This window comes from Myotis brandtii, unplaced genomic scaffold (assembly GCF_000412655.1).
Source record: "Myotis brandtii unplaced genomic scaffold, ASM41265v1 scaffold274, whole genome shotgun sequence".
In the NCBI taxonomy this organism is placed as follows: Eukaryota; Metazoa; Chordata; class Mammalia; order Chiroptera; family Vespertilionidae; genus Myotis; species Myotis brandtii.
The window spans coordinates 4380134-4401082 of record NW_005360425.1 but is presented as its reverse complement, the minus strand read 5'-3'; the positions used below and the strand labels follow the sequence as shown (position 1 = coordinate 4401082).

The 20949-nt window shown below is 40.1% G+C and overlaps 1 protein-coding gene across 21 annotated transcripts in view; it reads right to left on the bottom strand.

Moving 5' to 3' along the window:
* MACF1 (microtubule-actin crosslinking factor 1) overlaps positions 1 to 20949 on the bottom strand; it is a 344123-nt gene that overhangs the window by 131209 nt on the left and 191965 nt on the right. For all 21 annotated transcript variants that reach the window (XM_014541584.1, XM_014541592.1, XM_014541587.1 and 18 more), the window contains 12 exons: positions 17728 to 17854; positions 17020 to 17203; positions 16409 to 16578; positions 12172 to 12350; positions 11402 to 11540; positions 10616 to 10809; positions 9174 to 9336; positions 7680 to 7763; positions 5120 to 5227; positions 4831 to 4929; positions 2909 to 3061; positions 2322 to 2410 (listed from right to left, as the gene is read on the bottom strand). In XM_014541584.1, coding sequence (XP_014397070.1) covers positions 2322 to 2410; positions 2909 to 3061; positions 4831 to 4929; positions 5120 to 5227; positions 7680 to 7763; positions 9174 to 9336; positions 10616 to 10809; positions 11402 to 11540; positions 12172 to 12350; positions 16409 to 16578; positions 17020 to 17203; positions 17728 to 17854 — 1689 coding nt within the window. The remainder of the gene's footprint in view (positions 1 to 2321; positions 2411 to 2908; positions 3062 to 4830; positions 4930 to 5119; positions 5228 to 7679; positions 7764 to 9173; positions 9337 to 10615; positions 10810 to 11401; positions 11541 to 12171; positions 12351 to 16408; positions 16579 to 17019; positions 17204 to 17727; positions 17855 to 20949) is intronic.

The following is a 20949-nucleotide window of genomic DNA, read 5'->3' as shown; positions in this document are numbered from 1 at the left end:
AGTATAACCAGTGAGAGAGAAATCCCACAGCCATGAAGAAGAGATCCTACTGGGCTCTGACCTCCACTGGACTTCAGTGCAGTCTGAGTTAATCCTTCCTTCTTTCCCCTCAACACTACTCGAACTTTCGGCAAACAACCTCTCTACCTATTTCTTTTTTTAAAAACATTTTTTTAGCCCTAGCCAGTTTGGCTCAGTTATAGAGCTTTGGCCTGCAGACTAAAGGGTCCCAGGTTCGATTCCAGTCAAGGGTACATACTTTGGTTGCAGACTCCTACCCGGTCCGGGCCCTGGTCAGGGCGTGTGCAGGAGGCAACCTATCGATGCATTTCTCTCACATCAATATTTCTATCTGTCTTTCCCTCTCTCTTCCAATCTCTTTAAAAATCGATGGAAAAATATCCTCTGGTGAGGATTGAAAACAAAAACTTGTTTTTATTGATTTCAGAGAGGAAGAGAAAGAGATAGAAACATCAGTGATGAAAGAGAATCATTGATCGGCGGCTGCCTCCTGCACAACCCGCACCGGGGATTGAGCCCACAACCTGGGCATGTGCTCTGACCGGGAATTGAACCATGACTTCCTGGTTCATAGGTCGACACTCAACTACTGAGCCACATTGGCTGGGCTCTCTACCTATTTCAAAGACAACATACAGACCACTGGGCACTAATTCTCTCACTTTCTGGCTTCACTCCTGGCATATTAACCTATATTCACATCTTTCTTTCCTTTTTTTAGAATTTTTATGAGTTTATTTGAGCCCAACTGGTGACATACGTCAGGGAGAGAAAGATCTCAAATGCTCCCTTTTTATTTAATTTTTAATTTTTTATTCACACCTTTCTTAATCTCCTTTTTCTCAGATTTCAGAAGAAAAGCTGTCTCAACCTCTGTCTAAGGTGTGCTTTCCACCCAGTGATGAATCTTATCCTCTCTCACATCCTCTGGCACCTCTTTCCTAGTACTTCAATCTTTCCCCCTCTACGTCCTTGAGACACAGTCCATAAACATAGTTAAGCCCCACTGATCTCTTAGGAAAACAAAACTCTTTATTGATTATATTCTACTCTAATTATTTCTGCTTTCTTATTTCTTTCCTTTCCTATGGCCAAGTTTCTTTAAAAAATGTCTAATTTCAGCCCCAGCTGGTTTGGCTCAGCCTGTGGACTGAAGGGTCCCGGGCTCGATTCCAGTCAAGGGCACATGCCCAGGTTGTGGGCTCAATCCCCAGTAGGGGGCGTGGAGGCAGCTGATCAATGATTCTCTCTCATCATTGATGTTTCAATCTCTCCCTCTCCCTTCCTCTCCAAAACAAAAATATATTTTTAAAAAAGAGTGTCTAATTTCATTATCACTACCTTCCTCACTTCAAGTGCTCTCCACTACACTAAAATCTTACATTATCCCCCAACTTTTCACCAGAGTCACCAAAAACTTCCAACTTGCCAAATTTAATAGACGGGTCTCAGTCTTGACCTTTCTTGACTTCTCACCACTCCCTTCTTTTTAGGATTCTGTTCTCTCTTGGGTTCTGAGGTATAACTCATCATTTTCCTTTTAGTTCCCTAAGGCTTCCTTTACAGGGCAAGAAGCACTGAGAAGCCCCTGAGCCCTTGTAAGCTAATCCACTCTTATGGTTTCTACTATGCTGATGACTCAAGTCTCCATCACTTTAGACTTCTCTTATTAATTCTAAATTTACATATGCAGTTGCCCATTGGATAACTTAATGTGTTAGGTGCTTCCTAATACATACTAGGCACTTCCATTCAGATGTCCTGTGGGGTCTTCACGTTCCTAACATCTGAAACTAAAGCTGCCCTCTTCTCCCTCAATCCATAACTTCTCCTGTGATACCTCTCTTGGTGAGTGGCATCACCATACACCCAATGGCTTAAGCCAGAAACCACAGAGTTATATCTGATCATTTTTGTTTGTCACCAAACTCTATATTATAAATGCATCATGCTTAATCTCTTTAGATTCTCTGTCTGCTTTACATCCCTCATCATGTCTTGCCTATATTATCAGAACAACCTCTTAACTGATCGCTCAGGCCTCTACTCTTGCCTGAGATCAACACATTCTCTATCAAACTGTTCTAGAAACCTTTTCCAACAAAATCCAATCACGTTTATGATCCCTCTACAGAGCCAACAAGGTAAAATGCAAATTCCTCAGCATGAACTACAAAGCTCTTCATCATCTGAATTTTGCTGCCCTGAATTCTCCAGCCTGAATTCTCATCATGACCCTAAGGTTTAGGCAGGTAGATCTGGTCTCCTAGGTGTGCCATAATCTCTCATCTAATACCTACTTATGACCATGCTTGGCCAAGAAGATCTGTGAAGTTTTAATGGCCTCAGAGACTTGTTCTCTCTTGGTTGTCAGCTCCTCTGCCAGAACCTATTTAGTAGAAATAAAGAGAAAAGCTTCAGAACCTAAAAAAATTAAAGAATCAAAGATTATTTGAAGTAACTTTTTAAAAATCCAACGTGCAAAAAGCTTAGCTCAGATTATACTGGTCTATTTAGAGCTGATTTTTTAAAAAAAGGTAGAAATATAAATAAGATAAGTTCATAAGTTAACATTTACTGAGATAACAATCCCTCCTGGGTGGCCCTATGTGACTTGTATTATACCACCTAGTGCATTATCATATATTATTGTATCCAGGAAGAATAAGATAAACCAGTGATTCCCAAAGTGGGCACTACCGCCCCCCGGTGGGCGCTGCAGCGATCCAGGGGGGTGGTGATGGCCACAGGTGCATTTGGGGGCGATGAGTAACTGCTATTAAAATTTTAAAAAAATTAATTTCCAGGGGCTGAGTAATATTTTTTCTGGAAAGGGGGTGGTAGGCCAAATAGGTTTGGGAACCACTGAGATAGACCTTCTACTTACCTGCTGTTCTAAAATAGCTTTTTCAATGTCTGTCAATTCTTTGGTCTGGGATGAGGTAGCTTTGCTTTGTGTATTCCTTGCTAGGGTAGACACCCAGCCCAAAAGTTCTTTCACCTTCTCCACGTGTTCCTGTTTTTCCTCTTCTACCACTTTCTAGAAAAGGAAATAGAAAATCAGTATGTTGGTTCATCTTATTAGACTGGCCTAAGTTCAGATTTCCTAAAATAGAGACACGAGAGTTACCTAAATCAGTAAGCAGTTAAAATAATCCCCAATTAAATGTAATTTACCCAGCCTACAGCACTGCTCACAGGTGCCTAACTATGGGATATAAGTTCATTATATTCAGGTTAGCACCTTTCTTAAAAAACACATTGTTTTATATGTGATGGATATTCAATAATTAGTGATTTTAAAAAGCCCTTCACATATAGCAGCTTACTTATTTTCATAATTTTTATAATTACAGGTAAAGAGATTAAAGTCTACAGAGATTAAGTGAGGTAGATATTGACATAAAGGACGTATTTTGCTCATTTACACAGGCAAAAATTGCTATGGGTTAATGTTTCCAAAAGCATTTCTTTTTATAAGAGTAGTTGGATATGTGGAAATTTATTTTACAAAGACACAGATTTTTTAAATTATAAAACCATAATTATACATAGTATTCTAACCTGTTTTTCCCCCAAATAATATATTTTAATTGTCTTCCCTTGTCACTGCATGTAAACCTATTTCATTATTTTTAACAGCTTCGTAGCATTTCATGTATAGAATCTGGATGTTTCCAATATTTCCCTTTACCAAATCATGCTTTATTTATGACTTTTATTCACATCATTCCTTCAAACTTATAATATTTCCATACTAAAGGTACTTGGAAGTGGAGATGTTGGACATAATATAGTCAATCCTCATAATTATTCACAGATTCCATATTTATCTACTCTCTAAAATTTATTTATAACCCCCAAATCAATATTTGTGCATTTTCACAGTCATTCCCAGACATGCACAGAGAGGCTGCAAAATATTTCAGGTGCCCAATGTTCCCAGTCGGGGTAGAATAAGGTGACACTCTGTCGCCTTGATCCAGCTTTTATACTGTAAACAAGTGTCTGTCGAGTGCCAGGGTTTTCTTATTTTTGTGTTTTCTGATAGTGGTTTCGCTGTTTAAAATGGACCCAAATGCAGTGCTGAGGTGCTCACGTCTTGCGTTCCTAAGCACAGGAAGGCTGTGATGTGCATTATGGAGATAATGTGTGTTATATGTCTTGTTCAGGAGTGAGTTATAGTGCTCTTGGCCATGAGTTCAATGTCAGTGAATCAACAAAATTTATTAAGTCAGGTGTTTTTAAAGAAAAACACACATAACACAAGTTTATGCATTTTCTGTGGACAAAAATGTTGTAAGCAGCGGCTTGTAGGAACCTAACCCTATATTTCTCCAGCTACAAAGAGTACAGTATTCACTAACGCAGTGTTTTCAGCAACCTCATAGAACACAACTACTATGAATTAAGAAAATTGGCTGTGTGCGCACTTTACATTTTGACAGATGAGGCACAGGTTTTGGGGGGTTTTTGTTGTCTTTAAATATATATATTTTTATTTCAGAAAGGAAGGGAGAGGGAGAGTGAAACATCAATGATAAGAGAGAATCACTGATTCGCTGTCTTCTGCATGCCCCTTGCTGGGGGATCAAGCCTGCAATCCGGGCATGTGCCCTTGACCAGAATCAAACCCAGGACCCTTCAGTCCGCAGGCCAATGTTCTGTCCTGAGCCAAACCGGCTAGGGCTGAGGCACAGGGTTTTAAATTCCATTTTCAAGATGAGTCCGCCAGTCAGCCTCATCCTCAATGTAACCATGCAGCTTAAATTCCATTTTCAAGATGGTTTAGGACCCAACTGTCCTTACCTCCTCCTCTTCCAGCCGCTGGAGCGCATCACTGATATATTTTACGTGCTGAGTTGTTAAGGTCACCAATGCTGTATAGCGAGTCCTTAAGTCCATGAACTGTGGTTCAAAAAAACAATTTAGATGAATGACGCACCAGAAATATAAATTTAAATAGTTGAAAATAAGAGGAAGTTTTCATGAAGTCACATGCTCAGCAGAAAGGTGAGCTGTAAATCAAACTGCAAGGCCCAGACAAGGAATCCCCTGAAGGGGAGACAGCGGTACATGGCCTTTCCCCACCCTTCACCTCTTGCGTGATGGCATCCGAAGAGGAAAGCATGCGACGGCGCTTGCCGGGGGATTTCTGCTGTGATTCCACAAAGGCCTTGTATGTCATTAGTTGTAATTCGTAGTCCTGAGGAGGAAGAAATTTCACTGTTTACATAGGGCTTTATAGCTCACACACACCATGTAACAGAAATCACATATTTCATTACTTGAAGGCATTTTGGTGATCTTTTAAACTGCAGGTTAGAAAGTTTTCCTGTAAAGGGCCAGATGGACACTATTGGGCCATGCTATCTCTGTCACAGCTACTCAAATGAAAGCAGCCATAGATAATATGTAAATGAAAGACTATGGCTGTATTAGAATACAACTTTACCTATGGACACTGACAGCTGAATGAAGTTCATGTGCCCCCCTTTTTTTAAAGCCACCTCTTACCAACTTTACCTATGGACACTGACAGCTGAATGAAGTTCCTGTAAATTTCATGTGTCACAAAGTATTATTTGCCCCCCCTTTTTTAAAGCCATCTCTTATGGGACATATGAAAATAGGTGCACAGGCTCGCTTTAGCCTGGGTTACAGCTGCTGACCTCTGAGTTTGCAGTTTGTTTGCTGACCATCCTTTTCATGCGTGGGCAACTGAAGCCCAGAGACAGGAAGTGAATTTCCCTAATTAACTAGTGGGTGAGCAACAAAGTCAAGATTAGAATCCCTAAACCAATGCTCTACTCATATGGCCATGCTCTTGCCACGTCCCCTGTAATCCTGAGAGTGATGCCCTAGTCAGGCCCTCTTCATCTCTCACATGACAAGTACAAGAGCTTCTTAGCTACTCTCCACCAGAGTAACTTTTCTAAAACGAAGATGACCACTTTGTTCCTCTGCTTAAAAGTTTTTAAGAGCGAAAATTTCTCAAATATCAACATGCATACAAATCATCTGGGAATCTTGTTAAAATGCAGATTCTGATTTGGGAGGTTGAAGATTCTGCATTTCTAACAAGTTGCTCCTGGTTCAAAGGCCACATTTTGAGTAGCAAGAATAGAAAGGAAAGCCAAAGAACTGAACAAGGCCTTTCTAAGGCTGGGCCCAGCCTCCTCCTAGCTAAACCAGAATATTCCCTATCTCCTCGTATAATCATTGTATGTTCATTCCTCTGTGCCTTTGATTATGCAGTTCCTTTTGCCTAGAATACTTAGAAAACAGAAGGCAGGAGGAAAACATGAAATGAGTTCCTTAAGCGACCTAAAGAAAAACAATAGTAGTAGTAATAATAAAATAGCAATAATAATATAAGCACGTGCTACCATTTACTGAACGTATTTTAGGTTTGCAGCATGGTTCTATGCATACATTATCCCATTTAATATTTACAATCACTCAGTGGGGTTGTTACTGTTCCCACTGTGTACATATTGCAACAGGTAATCAGAGAGGCTAAGTGCTCTAAAGCCTGAAAATGATGAAGCTAGGATGTGAACGCAAATCTTTGTGACACCAAGTCTTCTGCTATTAACTAAAGAAATGCATTCATTCAAAAACTATTTGTTGCGCATCAACTATGTGCCCGCCATTGTTCTGAGTGCTACACACATAGTGGAAAACAAGCCAGAGAAAACTTTGCCCCTCCCCTGGAACTTACATTCTAGTGAGAAGACACATAATAAACAAATACATATATAATAACCGCAGGTCATTTTTATGTAAAGATGTTATCAGAGAAATGAGGGGGAGGGCAGATCAGATATGGCCTCATAAACTACATAAGAGTTTAAAATTTTATTATGAGTGTGAGATAAAGCCTTTGGGAAGTTTTGAGCAGGAGAATGATATGATCCAATTGACTATGCTTCATCTATTGTAAGGTACAAATTTCCCCCCATTTTTGTAGCTCCAGAATTACTAGTAGAATATGTTTTACAATCAATGGCATTTGTATAAGTGGCAGAGTTTCTTCTTTTTTGATAGCGCATATAATAGGTGGTGTCTGAAATTCTGTGACATGAAGTATGTTCTAAAAGGTGAATCTGCTACTGTGTGGGAAAACAGCCTGTGGGGCAGGAGCAGAAGCAAGCTTTCAGCTTGGAGGCAGTGCCGTGGTCTAAGGAAGATGCCTCACTTAGATGTGAGCCAGGGAAATGGTGAGGGATGGGCAATGAGAGGCAGTCAGGTCCAAGACATTGGAAGATGGAGCCAACTCGTTCAAAGACTGAACATAAAGTTTAAGGCAAAAAGGACTGCTAAGGATCACTTTGGGGTTTTTTTGCCTCAGCAAATAGGAAAATGGTGACACTATATCCTGAGATAAGCAAGATGAGAGAAAACCCAAATATTCTGTTTTTGACATATTAAGTTTAAGAGGCCTGTGAGTCACCTAAATGGAGAGTCTTCAATCGTAGCTGACATCTGGTGCCTCATGAGCATCCTCCAACGTGGGCCCTGAGAAGTACACAGCTGCACTAACTGGAGGATGGGGCCAGCCCGCAGCAGAAGAGCTGCAGTGAAAACCTAGTGACAATGCAGGGCTTCCTAAGCTGAAGGTCACTGATGTTCCGTGTGGGACATGGCAGAGTTACCTTTACAACCGTGGAGTACTGCTGGGAAAATTTTTGACACTGGTCCAGTTTTGTCTGATTTCTCTCAATTTCTGCAAACAGATCCTAGGAACCAAAATATCACACCATTACCATTGTCATTACCATCACCGAAACAGCTGAGCATCTGTTAGGTTCTAAGGTAGTGGTTTTCAAACCTGACCTGCATCAGAATCATCTGGAAGACAGCATAAATCAGACTGCTGGGCCCCACCTCCAGAGTTTCTGATTCAGTAGGTTTGGGTTTAGGTTTGAGAATTTGCATTTCTGACATGTTCCCAGATGATGCTACTAGTCTGGAGTCCACACTTTGAAAAGCACTGTTCTAAGTACTTTACATGTATCCCTCCATTTACTCCCAACAACAATAACTTGGAGGTCAGTTGAACAAATAACAGACTATGTTCGTTTTATTGATAGGGAAATAGAACACGAAGAGATTAAGTAATTTGCTTAGTGAGCAAACCAGGATTGAAATCCAGGCAACCTAACCGTAATGCTAAACAAAACAAGAGACCCCAAGATACCAACACATAAAAACTGCTTTGAATGATATAATTTTCTTACACTCACAGCTTTCCCTGGGTTTGCATTCCTCCATATTCTAATCCTTCTAAAATAAAATTAAATATCAAGAAACAAAATAAACCAGCCCTGGCCAGTTGGCTCAGTTGGTTGGAGCATTATTCCATACACCAAAAGGTTGCAGGTTCAATTTCCAGTCAGGGTGCATTTGGGAGGCAACTGATGTGTTTTCTCTCTCCCTCCCACTCTTTCCTCTCTCTCTAAAATCAATAAAAACATAACCTCAGGTGAGGCTTAAAAAAATAAACCAAAATAAGAAACAAAATAAACCAAAATAATACTTTCTTTTAATCCTCACCTGAGGATATTCATTCCATTGATTTTTAAATTTTTTTTAGAGAGCAGAGGAGAAGAAGGGGGGGGGAGAGGGAGAGAGGGGAGAGAGGGAAAGAAGGAAAGAGGGAGAAGCATTATTCCAGAGAGAGGGAGAGAGAGAGAGAGGGAGAGAGAGAGAGAGAGAGAGAGAGAGAGAGATGATAGAGACACATCAGTTGGTTGCCTCATGCATGTGCCTGACCAGACTGGGAAAGAGCCTGCAACTGAGGTATGTGCCCTTGACCAGGAATCAAACCCTCAACCCATTGGTCTGAGGCTGATGCTCTAACCACTGAACAAAATTGGCCAGGGCAAAACCAAAATAATTTTAATCTGTCCATCAAGTGATTTCAATATTATACTCAAAGAAACTCAGCATTAAAAGGGACCTTATAGGTCATCTGGCCTAAATGCAACACCAGTATCTTGAGACCATCCTGCTGAACCCTTTTCAGAAGACAGGGCTCAGAATGTCTTACCATTTAGGGGGAGCTTCATTGCTAGCACATCATCTTCTTTTATGATGAACTAACCCCCAGCCCCTGCCAACTTCCACTGTGCTACTGCTGCACCCACCGTCTGCTGGCTGAGCTGCTCCGATAGCACTCTGCTGTCCTCTGCCTGGCCTGGCTTCATCCTTTCCTGCTGGGCAGTGGTTTCCTCAATCCATTTGATGAGAGTTCCATGGCAGGCTCGGTAATCTCCCAGAACTTCCTGGATACTTTCTAGTTCAGATTGGCTGGAGGAGCAGAGAAAAACTGCCGTTAGGTATTTGGTGTCAATACAATGAAGTAAATGAGACAATTCCCTCGGTAGCCTATGTGTCCAGTTGAGCTCAACCACAGAGGATACATCTTTATTTGAGGGGAATACCAATACAATGCTGAGAGTTATGCATGTACCCAGTGCCCTATGGGGTAAAAAGTGAGTAAAAACAGTTGTGGCCCTGACCGGTTTGGCTCAGTGGATAGAGCGTCGGCCTGCGGACTGAAGGGTCGCAGGTTCGATTCCAGTCAAGGGCATGTACCTTGGTTTCGGCCACATCCCCAGTAGGGAGTGTGCAGGAGGCAGCTGACCGATGTTTCTCTCTCATCAATGTTTCTAACTCTCTATCCCTCTCCCTTCCTCTCTGTAAAAAATCAATAAAATATATTTAAAAAAAAACAGTTGTGTCCTGGTGGCCCTGGAAACTGCCCAGGGCCTGGCATCCCATGATAATCCTTGTCAAATTTTTTACCTAGACTGCCAAGGATTACCAGGTTCCCAGTAAGGTAATACTGACTGTACACTTCTGTCCCTGATGACAGAGTACCTGTCAGGTTACCCCAGCTATGATTTATGATCACTCTAATTTCTTGGGGAGGGCAGTGGGGGTAGGGTGGGTGAAAAACAGTAATTATTTACTATTATTTCTTATAACATTTTTGTTAGCCTAGCTAGCCTTGGAATAGTAACTCAAGTATAGAGAATCAATCCAAACTTATATGAGTTACTATAACTCCTCTCCCTATATATCTGCCTACCCAGCCTAGCTCCAGATAAGTAGTTTTCGATCTTTCTTATTCAAATAAGTCATCAGAAGTAGGATCTCAAGTTATAGGGATAAAACCAATGAATTAGCAAATGAAAGAAATTCTGCAAAGGCCCACTGTGAAAATGGTTCATATTAGATTCAAAGCTAGTGGAGTGACGCCTGAACCCAGGTGCTGTCCTTGAGAGAAGACCACCAAGTCCCCTTCCCATTCTATTGTCATCACGACTTAAGCAGGTACGACCTGGACACAGGAGAGGCACGAGGACCATCATTGCCAACTCAAAAGCAAGACTCAAGTCTACTTTGGGATTGGTGGTCCCAACTTCCTGTCACGCATCTTGTTCAGAATTCATAACATCATTTCATGTCTACCTCTCCCTATCAAATCCCGCCTTTACACAAGCATACACAGATATAACTCTAGTTTTGTTTAAAATCTAGTCCCTGACCACTAATAGGAGAAGAGGGTAGGGCTACCACTCACCGGGTCTCAAGCTGGGCAATGACCCGGTGCCAACGTTCCTGCAGCTGGGAGCCTTTTTCCTGATAGCGCTCCAAATCCAGATTTCGCTCTGGGGTCAGACGATTCAGCTGCTCTGCCACCACCTTGGCCTTGGCAATTTCCTCATCCAGGACTGAAAACACTGAATTCTTGTCCTTGACATCACTGAGCCAGTGCTATTCAAAACAAGCACAGCAACACAAGATTAAAAATATTCCATGCTAAGAGGTAAGAAAGGCTCAGACTAAGGTAGACAACAAGGACATGTTGTCACATTCTATCTGTGATTCAGAAGCTAGACCCCATAATGTCTGTGCCAGAAATGCCTCCATGTCCTCAAGCACACTGGGCAGCCAGGGGCAGGCAGTACAGTACAGAGAAATGTGCAAAGAACTTGTGTTTGGAACCTGGCTCTATCACTTATAAGCTATGAAACCAAGGTAAGCCATTTAGCCAATCTGACTCTTGGTTTTCTTATCAATCTATTCTTTGAATACATATTAAAATATATTAAATATGATATTCTTCCTAGTTCAAATACAAACTTAAAGTCAGTGTCATACTATCCAAAACTGTATTTCTCTGCTACCTCAAAGCCCTGGATATACAGGGGTGGGCAAATTAGATTTACAGTTGTAATACAAATAAATAATACAATTAATAAATAATAATACAAGTAGAAACTCTGTCTTTCACATACAACTGTAAGCCTACTTTTGCTTTACCCCTGTATTAAGTCAACCTCCTAAGAAACTCAGAGCAACCAACCCGTAATGTAGACCGATGGGACTCCAGAGCTGAGAGATCTGCTGGTACTGCTTCTTCTTGACTCAGCTTGATCTCATAACCTTTGACCAAGAGTTCAGCATCCTGAATGCTACGCATTATGACATCGATTGTCTTGAGCCTGTGAAGATAAAATCACTTTCATTAACACATGAAATGGGCTACAGACCTGGAACACTAAGGAGAGGTTCCCATAACATAACTGTAAAAAAGCAATTTCATAAAAATAAGAGAGCATGGTATATATGGTGCCAATTTAAGCCAATTCAAAATAAAATTCTAGGTGGCAGTGGGACACACACACACGCGGTAGACTCTGGGAGAAAAGGTGAAGCCAGAAACCCACTCTACACTATGAAGCACTGAAAATCTGCTTCTCCTCAAGGTCACAGGTGGAGATGGGCAGTAAGAGGGAAAGCTTCAAAGACTTGTACTTAGTTTACTTAAATTTTTTCTTTTTATTCTTTAGTGTCTTTTCCTTTCTCTTTCTTTTTTTTTTTTTTAGTGGTATCTAATCAAACAGAAATGGGGTACAAAAGAATCCTAACACTGCAAATCAACTCCCCCACTGGCATTTGTTCAGTGGGGCCCAAATGTACTCACTCCATACTTGAACTAAAGCCATGGTCTCTTATCATGGGTACATGATCTTCAAGATCTGTAATCTCTCTCGATTGAAACACTCCGGGCGCCTCCCCTTCTCATCCCAATGGAAACACTGCCATTTGGACCCAAGTCCTCAGCTCACTCACTTATTCAGATAGACAGTGGAGAGACCATAGACACGGTCCATTTTCTCTACCAGCAGATTGAGTTCTGAGTGCAGAGTTGAAACACTTGAACCAGATGGGGACTGATGAAGAAAACTGTTGCATTTCATGGAAACAGCATCCAAGTCTGACCTCAGTTGTTGCAAATCGTCCTGGGTATGCTGTCAGGAACAAGACATATAACAAAGATAGAGACAGATTAAACAAGTTAGAAAGAAGTCTTTGTTTGTAACAGCAAAATACTGGAAGCCACCTAAATGCCATCTATAAGAGAGTGGTTGAATAAACTCTGAAACAGCACTGCAAGGGGGTGAAGGGGGAAGAACACACACAGTAATTTCTGAACAATGTACCTGTACTATTAACATACTTTTAGGCGAACAACAGAAAGAACTACAAGTAAATGTTGAACTCCAGTTAATAGGTTTGTTTTTTGTAGTAATATTAGTTAGAAATTCTAAAAGTACTCTCTGTACATGTAAGAACTGAATAATAAGTGAATTTGCTAAGGATAATATAAAGTAGGTTTTTCCCTTGGGGAAGGGAAGATTAGAATAAGCCCCGTGGAACTGAATAGAGATAAGATACATATAAAATCATAGATGATGTTGTTGTTTTTTTGTGTGTATATGTGTGACAGACTGATATTGATATACTTTTGTGATATCTACATGTATATATAAATATGTGTGTAAAACATAGGAGTGTGTTTGTATGTGTGTTTGCATACGTGTTTGTAAGTATGCACTTTTCTAGCTCTACCTGCCTAGCAGTCCTAAAGCAATGACATCCCAACAACAGTGAGCACACTCAGCACCCAAATCTTGGTTTCTAAATAACATTCTCCTCCTAAAAGAAGCACAACTCCTTGGAGAAATGGCTGATCCCAGGGTTGGGGCTGGCTAGGGCAAGGTGAACCTGGAATATTTTGTTTTATTGAGAATTAATAAAGCACTTAAAGAATAATGATGACATGTTAAAATGACATAGGAACTAGGAGTGTCATCACCAAAAATTGTGGGGTAAGAACTCCAAAATTCCATCCTTCCACTAAAGCAACAATCAAGCTGTCAAAAACACAAAAAATGACATAGGAACCAGCTTGAAGGGGCTATCAATTGCTAAATTTGGAATATTTTGAACATCAAAATAAAGGTAGTAGCAAACTACAAACCACTGAAAAAAATATGAATTCATCAGTCTATACTGACATAAAGGAGAGAGGTGGGGAGGCAAGCTCTTTCCATTTGATAGAATAGAAATTAAATACTGCAAAAGGAATGACAGAATTAGAAAATGCTTTTTTGGCAACAGTCATACTAATAATTATTCAGTCAAGAGTCAACAACAGATGCTAAAACTAGTTGGTGAAAGTTTGCTGTAAAATAGGATATCTACATACTAGGCTCAAAGTATCTCCCCACCAATTGATAGTAATTACAAAGAAGAAAATAGCAACAAGTGATAAAAATTATCGCCAGTAATGGGACAAATCAACATCACATGCCTCCTGGTATTATTCACCAAGGACACAATAACACTTCTGTAGTATTCCTGCCAAAAATGTGTAACCTATTTCTAATCGTGAAGAAGTCTCAGATAAACACAAATAGAGGGACATTTTGCAAAATAAAAGGCCTGCGCTGTTCAAAAATGTTAAGCTCATGAAAGACTATAAAAAATAATGGTTTCAGGTTAAAGAAATGTAAAGAGATATCACAACTAAATGCAATGTGTGATACTGGATTGAATCCTGTACCAAAATTACTTTTTTTTTTTTTTTTTTTTTTTTAACAAGAGGGATAGGGTGGGTTGGGATGCTACCCCAAAAAGGGTTATTAGGTCAACTGATAAAATTTTAATAAATTCTTATAGCAATATTCATTTCCTAATTCTAATTATTGTCCTATGGTGATGTAAGAGACTATCTTGTTTTTGGAAATGCACACTTAAGTATTTAGGGGTAAAAGGACATAATTTCTGGAAGTTTCTCTCAAGAAAGAAAATATTATGTATACATAAATGTTGAAAAAATGTAAAGCAAATGTAAAAAAAAGTTAACATTTGGGGAATCTAGGTGAAGGATAAATCTCGGTGAAGAATAAAAACTTCTGTATATCTGAGCCCTGGCCCATGTGGCTCAGCTGGTTGGGCATCATCCCATACACCAAGGGGTGGCAGGTTTGATTACTGGTCAGGGCCCATGCGTGGGTTACAGGTTTGATCCCCGGTTGGGGCGTGTGCAGAAGGCAGTGGATTGATGTACCTCTCTCAGATCTCTCTCTCACTCTTTCTCTCTCACATTGATGTTTCTCTTGGTGTCTCTCTTTCTCTCTCTAAAATTCAATGGAAAAAAATAATAATTTTGTATATCTGAAACCATTTCATAAAAAGTAAAAAGAGAGGAAGGTCTTTTAGAAGGAAATATTAACCTTCATCTCCTAGAATGTTTTATTTTGTAGGCACAAATAGATTTGGGATCATTACAGAAAAGTAAAACATTTCAATATAAGAATTACAGGTTCATATATGATTCATATAGGTAAATTAGATCCCTCTAGGCCAGCGGTTCTCAACCTGTGGGTCGCGACCCCTTTGGCGGTCGAACGACCCTTTCACAGGGGTCACCTAAGACCACCCTGCATATCAGATATTTACATTACGATTCATAACAGTAGCAATATTACAGTTATGAAGTAGCAACGAAAATAATTTTATGGTTGGGTCACAACATGAGGAACTGTATTTAAAGGGCCAGAAGGTTGAGAACCACTGCTCTAGGCCAATGAAAATTACACTGCCCTCTCAACCTCCTCTTCAAGCTTAAGAAAAATTAAGAAAGGTAAGAAAAAAAAGACTCCTCATTAGCCATTCTTTTCATTCCCTTAAAGCTCTCAGATCAAATCTAATGTATTTTTTTTGATGGTAGATTTTTATTAAATGGTAAGTATTCTGTGACAGTAAGATCCTGGAGCAAACAGGCAATAAAAATATGGAATGCTTCACAAATTTCTGTGTTATTCTTGTACAGGGGCCATGCTAATTTCTGTATTTTTCCAATTTTAGTATATGAACTGCCAAAGTGAGCGCCAAATCTAGTATTCTTCACAGAGCTCTCTCATACTATCCCAAGTAGAAATGTTCTATAACACTCTAAATTCCTAGAGCAATGCTAGTTGGAAATAGACCAGGTGCTATCTTACAATCTCTCTCTCTCTCTCTCTCTCTCTCTCTCTCTCTCTCTCTCTCTTTCTTTTTTCCTGTTAATACTCACCAGAGGATATTTTTTCCCCCACTGATTTTTAGAAAAGAGTGGAAGGGAGGGGAAGAGACAGAAAGAAACACCAATGTGAGAGAGACACAGCAATTGGTTGCCTCCCGCACATGCCCCATCCAGGGCCTGGGATTGAGCCTACAACCCAGATATGTGCCCTTGACCAGAATCAAACCCGGGACCCTTCAGTCTACGGGCTGATGCTCTATCCATTGAACAAAACTGGCTAGGGCTTTACAGCCTCTCTTATACTGAAGTTTCTTGTGACTTAAACATTTTATTCTTTTTTAAGTACACTATATGCCAAAGGCAACTTTTCTTTGCATGCCTTTGAGCACTTAATAAAGCAACTAGTATTTGCTGCTTTTACTTCAAGAATACTACCCTACATTTTTACAGCATTTTATTTTTCCAGAAAATTTATTATATGTACTATGTTACTTAATTTTCAAAACAAGTCTGTGACTCACATATTATCTCCATTTTATAAGAAAGGAAACTAAAGATGAGAGTTAATTTGCTCAAAGTCACAGAGAAAGTGCACTAAAACCCAGAGTAGAATCTAATTCTTTCCTTCACATTTTTGAGTCCCATAGCTGGCAGTAACCATGTAATAGAAAGTAACATATACATAAGAGACAGAGCAGAGAGCATCTCTACAAAGCAGCCTTTAAATACAAAGCCAAACGCAGCGCTTAGAGCAGCTCACCAGCCTGCTTGCCTTCCCAACCACGTAGGAAACTAAACAACATTCAGCAATACAGTGGGGCTGAAGGCAAGCTTTTCCACAGGCAAAGGCACTTACAGGCCGCCGGGAAGTAGGCTCACCATGAGTCTATTGCCTTATTGCTTAGGACCCACACTCTCTTGCTATCCAGTTCATTCTGAAAGCATTTACTGTGCAGCTAACACCCCCCGCCCCCCTCCGGTTCTCTCAGGGCTTACCTCTTGCTCTGCAATCCTTAAGGCACTGGCCTGCCAGGCATCTCTGTCAGTCCCAGAGCTGGCTGGGGTCTGAATTCGTTTGACTAGCCTCTGTTCACACTCTTCCAGGCGCAGCCGGATGTTCTTCAGCTCTGAAATGTACATCTTGGCTACAGTTTCCTCTTTGTCCTCTGTGAATGCACAAGCACAGAAGACATTACGCACCATAGTAGAGATCAGCAAATCTGGGAAAAACAAACTCACCCTCAGACAAGAGGGTACCCATGGTTCCAGCAGACCTGATATTCCACCAATGAAAGCAAGGCCTTAAATGGGGAACCTAATGCCTGATCCTAAAGTCCCTAAATTATACAATTAAATAAAGATAATTACAAATATTATCTTGAAGGACCCAAACATGTTATTTCCACAAGAAAATGTGATGGGTTGATTAGCAATAAAGACTAAAATATGGCCTCTTCTTCCATGATCTGAATTCATCTCTACAAGTTTTTCTCTCTCAATGTTTTAGTGTTAGTGGTGACAGTACTTTCGAGTTTATAGGCAGGGTCTTGCAGCACCCTCCAACTCTCATTCCACCTGTACTCTTCCTCTTCCCAAGGCACACACACCATTCTCCATGGATTTCATCAGGTGCTGGAAGTGGGTTTTACAAGCCTCCACTTCCTCTTCCAAACGCAGGCGGTCCGCCACCGAGAAGAGCACGGAGTCCCGGCTATCCTGCAGAAAGTCTTCGTAGTGGGCCTGGAGGGCCTTCATAACTTGGTGGCACTCCTCTGGTGCTGACAACCGAAGCTAGACAGGAAAAGCCAGAAAAAATGTCAATAGAATGGGAACATCATACTTTCTCTCCTTTTCTTTTTTCTTCTACATTTAACATAGATACAAAATAATGTACAAACCTTAATTGTAATTATGCTGATTTTTCACAAAGTGAACCTGTCCACGTAACCAGCATTTAGGTTAAGAAGCAGAACAGCACTAGCACCCCAGAAGCACCCTGTGTGCCCCCTTGGATATAACCCTGAATATCGGCTAATTCACCATATTCCCCTGCTACATACACTTGTGCAAAAGAGATGCTGATCCTGCAGTCAGAAGCCTGCAATCTCTCCCTCCGCCAAGAAGACCAAATATGTTATTTTCATCAGGAATTTCCTTAACCATTCAGGCTGCTGTTTCTAGTTCCTAGAGCCCCAGGCCCTAACCTGAACCAGTCTCCCTGCTTTGGGTGAGTAGGATCTCAGTGATGAAAAGAAGTTCCTTCTGAGAAAAGCTGCCAGTAGGAGGTGAGCCTGGAGTGACGTTTTCACAAGTACCTTTTCCAGGTTCCAGGTCTTCACATGGTCGAGGTCCTTCCTCAGATAGTTCCAGGAGATAAGGCTTTTGGTGTTGACATGTAGCTGATGCCAAAGGGCCATGACCTTCTGGTAAGACTGCTCCACTCTAGGAACAACACAGAACCTGGTTATAGCTTTTCTAAGATTTGAGACCCTCTTGGAAAAGAAATGTGATTACTTTAGCAGAACTGAGCTTATATGCTGAGCAGAGAAAGGCAACAAGCCAAATACTTAAAAAAAAAATGCACAGCATCTTTAGAACTAAATTACTTTGAGATCTCAAAACAATCTAATTTGCTGCACTATTATGTATATTATGTCAGCACACACTTAGCAATCTCATAGATGTTACCTGAATGTAACATAATTATGAGAGGTTAGAGAGAGAAAATACTCAGCGAAAGCAATGGCAGAGAAAATTAGAGATAAAATAATCTCATTTGGGATTGTTGAAAAATGACAACATCAATACTTAAAAAGTAACTTGCTATGTTCTATATATTTACAAAACTGCTAAAATGTTTAAAAGTTAAGAGCAATTAATCATCTGGTATATATATAGGGGGAAACTGCTTGAGAAAATTTTTTTCTCAAGCATCCCATGCCTAATTCAGTCTCTACTTCTGGAAGACAAACTCACAGATACACAGACACATGCAACAAATACCAAATAAGCTTGAATTGAGAAATGTGAGATATTAATGTAGGATAAAAAACTAGAAGCCAGGATTGTCAGTTAAAAATAAAAGACACTAAACTCATTAGTTTACTAGAGGCCCGATGCATGAAATTCGTGCAAGGGGTTCGGCCCTGGCAGCTGCAGCGGCTTGCCTCGGCCCTCGCAGCCCCGGCTTCGTCCGGAAGGTCGTTTGGCTGTCCAGTCTAATTAGCATATTACGCTTTTATTATTATAGATCTTCTCTTTTTCCAAAATCCCACTAAATTATCAGCAAAGTTGAAATAAAAGTTCAGGAAATTTCAAAGAACAAAAACACAAAGAAATATAAAGCAGAAAGAAAATTAGAGAATCAGTTCAGGAGATCAAATGAGAGTTCTTAAAAGCAAGAGCAGAACATAGAGAAGGAAATAATTAAGCAATCTAACAAAAATTTCCCCAGCGCTCAAAGATGTGAGTTTGCAGTTTGTATTCAGGTTAAGCACAAAGACTCACCTGAGGACAGAGCATCCCCTCCAAAGATTAAAGACAAAAAGGATTTCAAAAGCTTCAGAAAGAAAAATATTTCACTCAAAAGGTTAAAGTATCAAACTGATATGTATTGTGACTGTAGTGGAGGATACGCAATTCTGTGCATCTGTCAAAAGCATAGTACTGCTCACTACAAAGGGAGAATTTGACAGTTTTGTAAACTTAAGAAAAAAAGAAAGTAAGAGAATTGGGGGGTGAGAAGAAATAAACCAAAGAACTTATATACTTATATACATAGCCCATGACACGTGCAATAGGGTAGTGAAGACTTGGGCAGGGGGAGTAAAGGCTGGGAGGTGGGGGTGGAGGGGATGGGATTTATCTATAACACTATTATCAATAAAAGATATATTTTAGAAAAAGAAAGATAAAGAATGAGAATAATACTGTACTTCTCAACAATAAACCCTGGAAGCTAGAAAACAGTGGAATAGTGTCTTCAAGGCTCAGAGTGAAATAATTTTTAAAAGAATTTTATTATGAAAATTTGTAACTGACCAATTCATTATGAAGAGAGAAGAAAGACATTTTCAGATATGAGAGATCTCAAAAGCTTTACTTCTCATGGACTTTTTCTTAGTAGGCTCCTGGAGAGTGTACTCTCCTAAACCAGGGAATAAACCAACAAATAAGACTTGGTTTCTAGGACTCAGAGGGTCCACACAGAAGATAGGCAAAGCAAGTCTTCAGGATGAAGATGAAGGGAAATGCCAGGGAGGCAGTACTGAGGCCTACACAGCAGGTTCAGACTGGAGAGATGTTTCCAAGAGAAAATAATAATTTAAAAAAGTACCTATAGTGTTGGGCTAGCCTTTTGCAGTATTGTAGGAGAGTTCGGCAATAAGTTCATAATATGAAAATAGACAACTAAGCAAACTTAAAAACAAAACAAGTATTGGTACAGCCACTATGTAAACAATCTGATGACTTATCAGAAAACTAAGAATAGAGTTATCATATGACCCAGCAATCTCTCTTCTGGGTATCCACTCAAAAAAACTAAAAAATGTGTATTTTGCAAAGACATATGCATCCCTATGTTCATTGCACCATTACTCACAATGGCCAAGACATGGAGACAACCAAAGTGTCCTTAGACAGAGGACTGGATAAAGAAGATGTGAAATGTATACACAATGGAATGCTACTCAACCATAAGAAAAGATGAAATACTACTATTTGTGACAACATGGATGGACCTTGAGAATATTATGCTAAGTGAAATCAGTCAGTTAGGAAAAGCTAAGAACCATATGATTTCACTCATACATGGGATATATAACAAACTCGTGGACACAGAGAATGTAATAGTTACCAGAGGGAAGGGGGTAAGGCAGAAGGGGGCCTGATATATGGTGGCGGAAGACGATCTGATTTGAGGAGGTGGGCACATGGCGCAATATACAGATCCTGTAGCACAGAAATGTACACTTGGAAACTGTATCTTCCTATTAACCAACGTCACCCCAATAAATTTAATAAAAATTTTTAAAAAATTATCAACTCCAGCCCAGCCAGCATGGCTCAGTGGTTGAGCATGAACAAGGAGGTCACAGTTCAATTCCTGGTCAGGGCACATGCCCGGGCTGTGGGCTTGATCCCGTGTGGGGCGTGCAGGAGGCAGCCGATCAATGATACTCTCTCATCATTGACGTTTCTATCTCTCTCTCTCTCTCCCCCGCTTCCTCTCTGAAATTAATAACAACATATTTAAAAATAAAAAAATAAAAATTATCAACTCCAACAAAAAGTTATACAAGAAAGCAAATGAAGTAATTTACTTATACGTACATCTATTCAATCACCAACTCATTCACTCTCTCCTTCAACCACCACCTACCGAGCACCTACTATGTGCCGGCAATGGTTCTAGTGCTAAGGCTACAGAAATAAACAAAACAGACAAAAACCTCTACTCTTTTGGAACTTCTAACAGGAGGGGAGAGACAATAAACTAGTATGTAATCTGTTAGGTTGTATTAAGTGTTATGAAA